Source organism: Penaeus japonicus, unplaced genomic scaffold (genome assembly GCF_977035675.1).
Source record: "Penaeus japonicus unplaced genomic scaffold, GWHDUDI00000001_assembly GWHDUDI00000001, whole genome shotgun sequence".
Taxonomy (NCBI): domain Eukaryota; kingdom Metazoa; phylum Arthropoda; class Malacostraca; order Decapoda; family Penaeidae; genus Penaeus; species Penaeus japonicus.
The window spans coordinates 36,981,584-36,989,083 of record NW_028234403.1 but is presented as its reverse complement, the minus strand read 5'-3'; the positions used below and the strand labels follow the sequence as shown (position 1 = coordinate 36,989,083).

General features: G+C 35.5%; 1 protein-coding gene across 2 annotated transcripts in view; it reads right to left on the bottom strand.

Moving 5' to 3' along the window:
* The window catches only part of DPCoAC (dephosphocoenzyme A carrier), a 32,391-nt gene extending 25,559 nt beyond the window's left edge, over positions 1-6,832 (bottom strand). The window contains exon 1 of one of the 2 annotated variants that reach the window (XM_043028548.2): positions 6,469-6,832. In XM_043028548.2, coding sequence (XP_042884482.2) covers positions 6,469-6,479 — 11 coding nt within the window. In that variant the 5' untranslated portion in view covers positions 6,480-6,832. The remainder of the gene's footprint in view (positions 1-6,468) is intronic. The other variant, XM_086539541.1, reaches the window with a different exon arrangement.
* Between the last annotated feature and the right edge of the window lie 668 nt (positions 6,833-7,500).

Sequence of the window (7,500 nt, the reverse complement as noted above, 5' to 3'; positions counted from 1 at the left end):
GAATTCAGGTTCTTTTTTTTCTTATTTCGTTTTCAAAATTGGACGGAATTCAGCCTCAGCAAATAGTAATTTTCCTCCAATCATACAATAACGAAAGGAAAAGGAAGTTTAAATTGTATCTTTGGTTGTTTTTCTTTAAAAAAAATTGCTATAAACAAATGTAGATAGAGGTATAAATGAGACTGGAAAACCACGTAAGACATGTAATTAACGCGTTCCAGGATGACATGCTCCATCAAGGTTACATTACAATATATATATATATATATATATATATATATATATATATATAATATATATATATATATATATATATATATATATATATATAATATATATATATATATATACACACACACGAGTCAAGAGCCGACGAATAACCTGACACCAGTGACCTGCCGCTCGTCTATCCGCATAATAGACTTTGCCGCGACCTTGTTATACACAAGAGGTGTTTTTTGCATTTTAGTTTCCGTACACACATTTTTCCCCTTTAAAATACCCTTTATTTCTCATACTAGGATAAGTAGTAACTTTGCTTCGTGCTTTAGAAAAAAAGCGTGTGACTGCTTTGATATTTTATTCCCACGTACGCGTTTTTTTCTAACATTGTAATCATTAACATAATGAGCCCAAATTCAACTTCCTACCATGCACCTTAGTCCCCCACCCTCCACACACACACAAAAAGAATTAAGTAGATGGTTTGCTGACCTGCTCTCGCTTCGTGCCACAGGTAACAAATGACGTGTAACTCGAACCGTTTTTTTTCTCTCACGGCAAATTCAAACTTAGACGATATATCGACAGGTATATCGAGAGAGAGAGAGAGAGAGAGAGAGAGAGAGAGAGAGAGAGAGAGAGAGAGAGAGAGAGAGAGAGAGAGAGAGAGAGAGAGAGAGAGAGAGAGAGAGAGAGTGAGTGAGAGAGAGAAAAAAGAGAGAGAGAGAGAGAGAAAGAGAGAAAGATGTAGGAATATATATATATATATATATATATATATATATATATATATATATATAGAGAGAGAGAGAGAGAGAGAGAGAGAGAGAGAGAGAGAGAGAGAGAGAGAGAAAGAAAGAAAGAAAGAAAGAGAGAGAGAGTGAGTGAGTGAGTGGGTGGGTGAGTGAGTGAGTGAGTGAGTGAGTGAGTGAGTGGGTGGGTGGGTGGGTGGGTGAGTGAGTGAGTGAGTGAGTGAGTGAGTGAGTGAGTGTGTGAGTGAGTGTGTGAGTGAGGGAGTGTTTGTGTGTATGAGTGAGTGAGTGAGTGAGTGAGTGAGTGAGTGAGTGAGTGAGTGAGTGAGTGAGTGTGTGAGTGAGAGAGATGTAGGGATATATATATATATATATATATATATATATATATATAGAGAGAGAGAGAGAGAGAGAGAGAGAGAGAGAGAGAGAGAGAGAGAGAGAGAGAGAGAGAGAGAGAGAGAGAGAGAGAGAGAAAGAATAAGGATAATAGAGATAGCCATGGGAGAAAAAAACAAACAATATCCGTACAAAAGAAAAAACAAGAAAGTAAGAGTAACAAGAACTCGGCAAATGAGAGAAAAAATGAACAGCCGGCGCCTGGCTGGCGTAACACCATCGTCGCCTTACAAGGATAACTTAAACCTGCCTATTCAATACAAGTGAAGGTGAATCCATTCTTTTAATCATGATCACGACCAACGCTTGTTTGTCTGTGCTGACAGCCTACAAGTCATTATACCCCGTGTGACCAAGTTAATTGAACTTCTAGGTGTCCATAAAAAAATAAAATTTTCATATTGCGTACCCTTAGCGTTGGTAAGACGACATATGAATATCGTGCACGAAAAAAACACACGAAAAAAACGCGAGTGTTCAAGCCGATAAAATGATTCGTCACCTATTAGTCTTCAAGTCGATAACCGATTGATCTCAGTACTGGCACTACTCTCCTCCGTCTACAATATTAGGTTACTGAGGACCGCTACATGTTGTATTTGGGTAGACGTTCAGCGAGCGTAGTCGTGCATGCGGAGGCTGCCTGTGTGCGTGTAAATGGAAAATTAATACTCCAACAAACATATCCCAACAACAACATCACACAAACAAACACACCCGGCATTAGTCAGGCGAGCCATGGTCATAATGGCACTCCCAAGGCCGGCAATACCCTCCCACCACCTGCCTCCCTCCCACTCCCCAACCCTCTCCCCCCCACCCCCACCCCTACCCGAGGACCCGCCTCTCCAGCGAAATCACGCCAACTAAGCAAAACTCGACCTTCTCTCCCGGGATGCGCGCCAACATCTCGTTGACATAACCCCCCCGTTAGCGTTGCCAACCGATATGATATCTATTATTATATCCGTGTCATGTCTATACTCATGTCTCTAGTCCTACTTTTCTTCTTCTGTATTGAATGGCAACGTTGACCGTTAAGCTATGCTTTTTCTTGGCAAGAACTTCCGACTTGCTCGCTCAGTTTGACAGCCTATTGTATTTCCTCCTTAAAAGAAATGTGATTGCAATACTTGATAGCCGACATTGCAGCACGTTTGTATCTCTCTATATGGACTTCAAACACATATTTTAATGTGCAATTCGAATGAAAGTTGATTGAGTAAAACAAATGCACTGATGATGAAAAAAAAAGCCTAAAAATCGGTCCTAGGACACGTTTTAGCATATATGTATATGTATATGTATGTGTGTGTATATGTATATGTATATGAATATGATTATGTATATGTATGTATATGTGTATGTGTATGCGTATGTGTAGGTGTATGTGTGTATGTATATGTATATGTATGTATATGTATGTATGTGTGTGTTTGTGTTTGTGTTTGTGTGTGTGTGTGTGTATGTGTGTGTGTATGTGTGTGTGTATGTATGTGTGTGTGTGTATGTGTGTGTGTATGTGTGTGTGTGTGTGTGTGTGTGTGTGTGTGTGTGTGTGTGTGTGTGTGTGTGTGTGTGTGTGTGTGTGTGTGTGTGTGTGTGTGTGTGTGTGTGTGTGTGTATGTGTTTGTGTGTGCGTTTGTGTGTGCGTTTGTGTGTGTGTTTGTGTGTGTGTGTGTGTGTGTGTGTGTGTGTGTGTGTGTGTGTGTGTGTGTGTGTGTGTGTGTGTGTGTGTGTGTGTGTGTGTGTGTGTGTGTGTGTGAGTATATACATGTATCTACATATATATATATATATATATATATATATATTATATATATATATATATATATATATACATATATTATATATATATTATATATATATATTATATATATATATATATATATATATATATATATTATATATATTTACATATATATATATATATATATATATATATATATTATATATATGTATATATATTTATATATATTTATATATATATATATATATAAATATATATATATATATATATATATATACACACCTATCTCCATATATATATATAAATATACATACATACATACTTATATACATACATACGTACACACACACACACACACATACACACACACACACACACACACACACACACACACACACACACATATTATTATTATTATATATATATATATATATATTATATATTATTATATATATATATATATATATATATATATATTATATATATATATATATATATATATTATATATATATAATACACACACACAAACACACACATATCTTGCCTTTCATCTCTGATTAATTTTCATTTTTTTTTTAAATCAAGTAGTCAAGCGTCATGCCCCAAGAGCTGATTATGACAGTGGTAAGTCAGAGTGGCTACAGCACAAGCTGGTGAATCCTGGTTGCACAAGCCTGAAGCATAACCATACTGAATATTGTATGAGATGATGTGTAGCATATTTTAGAGAACAATAACACTTTTTCTTAAAATAGATTTGATATTTAATGGCTGCAGCTAACGATTTATATGAAGTTGGTGACCTTCTATGAAAGAGGTAATATATACAAATACAAATGCAAATTGAAACAGAAAAAAGGATAGGAGGATTAACTATGTCAATAAGATAGAACAAGGATACAAGTGAATCTAAAAATTGAACCATGAATTTAAAAACTGGATATGCATTTATGTGATATAGGCTACACTAAATCTGACGAAATTTATTTTTGCTGTTGTTGATCAACATATTACCTATGAAAGGCCATTATTTTGGTGTAATTTAGTGCACATTTAAAACTGTATTAATGCCATTAATTAAATAAAAAGAAAAGAAAAGAGAGAGAGAAAAACTACGAAAGTCTCTTACTGATGAAGTTGTTGTAATATCTAATAGGTCTACTTTTTTTTTTTTTTTTGGTGTGGGGGGGAAGCAAGATGATCACAGGACCTTTTAACATTTGTTTTTACAGACAGTTCTTAAATATATGCTTGATTAAGTACAGATGGAAAAACTGTAAAAATGAAAATAGAAAAAATCATAGTTATCAGACTAAATAAATAAAATGAGAAATGTTTCCTTTTACTAATCTACCTCTCTATCTAAATCTGAATCAAATAAGTGATGAGAGAGTTCATCAGATAAATACTGATTTATTTCATTTCAGAAGATAACCATACAACCTTATCTCAAGACTTTGCCCTAAATATTTACAGATTAGGAATTAGCTCTCCCGGCAGAGCTTACAAACTTATGTAGTCTATATGTAATTTGGAAAACAATGACATACACAAATATCGGAGATTACTTGAATATTCGCTTATGTTCAGCTTCTGGTTTTAGTGAGATACTAATTTGATGCTCTTATATGTAAGATTTAAAAAAATGGATAATGTAAAAATTGTAACACTTTTAAACTAGAAGATGAAGAATAATATATTGAATTGTTGATTGTAAATTAGGAAATATTAGGTGTATCCTTTCTTGTAATGACCTATTACATCTGACCAATAAAAATCACAGATTAGTCTCGTGCTGGTCAGATCAGCCTCTGCATCTGTCTGTGCTCCATAAAAGACCATCACTATCACCATCACATATATTCCAATAAGACTGAGTCTGCACACCTTACAGTACACTTATCCTCAAACAAAGAACCAGTCTTAATTCTCATTTGTAAGAGTAACCATGATAGGAAATTGTTGGTCTTTGCTTCAGTGGATAGCATGGTAGCTGAGGCAATCGCTTGACAATGTGCCACAAACAGGTTGGACTTTAGGTTGCAGGCATTCAAAACATTTACTTTTATTTCTAAATTATATTCACATCAACCATTCCTTTACTATTTTCAATGATGGTATGGTGGTTGTGGTAGTGTGGTGGTATAGGTGGTGTGGTTGTGGTGGTGGTATTGGTTCTGGTGGTGGTAGTATAGTGCTGGGGGTGATGGTGGCAGTGTGGTGGAGATGGTGGAGGTGATGGTGGCAGTGTGATGCAGGTGGTGGGGCTGATGGTGGCAGTGTGATGTAGGTGGTGGTGGTGATGGTGGCAGTGTGGTGGAGGTAGTGTGGTAAGGTATGGTGTGGTGAGGTGAGGTGAGGTGAAGTGATGTAGTGTAGTATAGTGTGGTATAGTATAGTATAGTATAGTATAGTATAGTATAGTAGAGTAGAATAGAGTATAGTATAGTAGAGCATAGCATAGTGTAGTATAATATAGTATAGTATAGCTTTGTGTAGTGTGGGTGTGGTGTTGTGCAGTTAGTGTAGTGTGGTGCAGTACAGTGGGTGTATAATTGGTACTAAGTGCGTAAACAAACAGAAAACAGGATTTTATATAAACATTAGGTGAGGTGTGGTGTGGTGATGTAGTGTAGTGTAGTATGGTCTAGTGTAGTGTGGTGTGGTGCAGTGTAGTGTAGTGGTGAAGTGCAGTGGGTGTATAATGGGTACTAAGGAATTGCTTAAACAAATATAAATCAGGATTTGATATAAACATTAGCAATATCATCACAAAAATTTCAACTGGATACCATAAACAATTATATATTACAGATACATTTAATTTTCAAAAATCACATTGCAGGACAAAGTATAATCACAAATGACCTCAAATCATGAAACAACAATGCTTAACTTATTTGACCACTTTTATGTCCTATCAAAATAAAGAATTATACAAGATACAAAAGATTATCATATTCAATAAATGATAACTGAAATATGGGATTCTTCTTTACATAATTGATCATCTTTAAAATGTAGTGTGATACTAAATTATGTGACAATAGATTACATAAATTGAATAACCTTCAGAGATAAATACATAGGCCAAATGCTTCCTGCTCCATAAATGTTCTTTATATTAATACAAATTTTGAAAAAAGAGAAAAACCTAAACGCATAATCTGTCCTAAAATTTTAGTTATACAATGTCACGATTTTCCAAGGCCTAATTCCCTCGCAGTTCAAAATGTATTTTTACGCTGAAAACAATATCTCATCATAATGTCATACAACCACACGACCATAAAACTCGCATACAACAAATAATAAATAAAACAGAAGAGCTAATAGTGACTTACCTTACAGCCATGTCTTCCAGCGCAAGATAAAATGAGAAAGAATTCTCACTTTCTTCCCTTTAAACGTCCATCTCGTTTGTTATTATCTCTCAAGGGTGACGAGATCTCTCTCTCCCTCTCTCTCTCCTTCCTTCTCGCGATTTAAATTATTATTCCCCTCTCCCCCCCACTTCACACTCAACCAACTACCCTCTCAAGTGGAATTCAGATCTCCACTTTATCTCCCCACGGACACAAAATCCCTCAAACACACTCACTGCAACGTATAATTCACAAAATTCGTCCCAAAGCTTTCAAAGAGCTATCAGCACAAGCGAGACGCCTCTCCCCTCTGGCAGAGGGCCTCTGCCTCTTCTGCCTCACAACTAAGGTGTTTCAAGGTCTGTCGCCACACTTCTTTCTCTTCCTTTTTTTGTCGTTATTTCGGTGACCTAGACTCTTATGGGATTGTTAATTTGTAGGATAGACTTCGTCTTGTCTGGATCTTTGAGGAAGATGTTGTGTCATGGTAAAGATGATTTGTTATATAAGTATAGGACTACGGATTTTTATAACTGGAGTTCTAGTATTTTCGAGTAAGAAAACGGGCATTTACTCCAATCTAGGGTAAACTATTTTCTTTTTTGTTAGAAGGTTTCATCTGTTTGGTATCTCGCATAAGCTAGGTTATCTTTATATGTTCCATTAGCGTTATGTTAACACTTTTGTTGCTGAATGCTTGATTAATACAGACTTCAATTTAAGATAGAAAATTATGTGCATATATCTTGAATAGATGCGTGAGAACCTTGATAGTTAAGAAATGAGTTATCAAGCCGAGAAAAAAGTGTTTTATATTTTCTACGATTAGCATAAACTACCGTTAATGGATGTACACTATTAATTATACGTTACAGGATTTCTTTAACAACCTTCTTAGATGTGATACCTCACAAGATCTATCTATCTTTATATAAAGATATATGTACACATGTGTGTGTCTGTGTTTTCTACAGCACACCCACACCCACACAGATATATATCTTAAACATA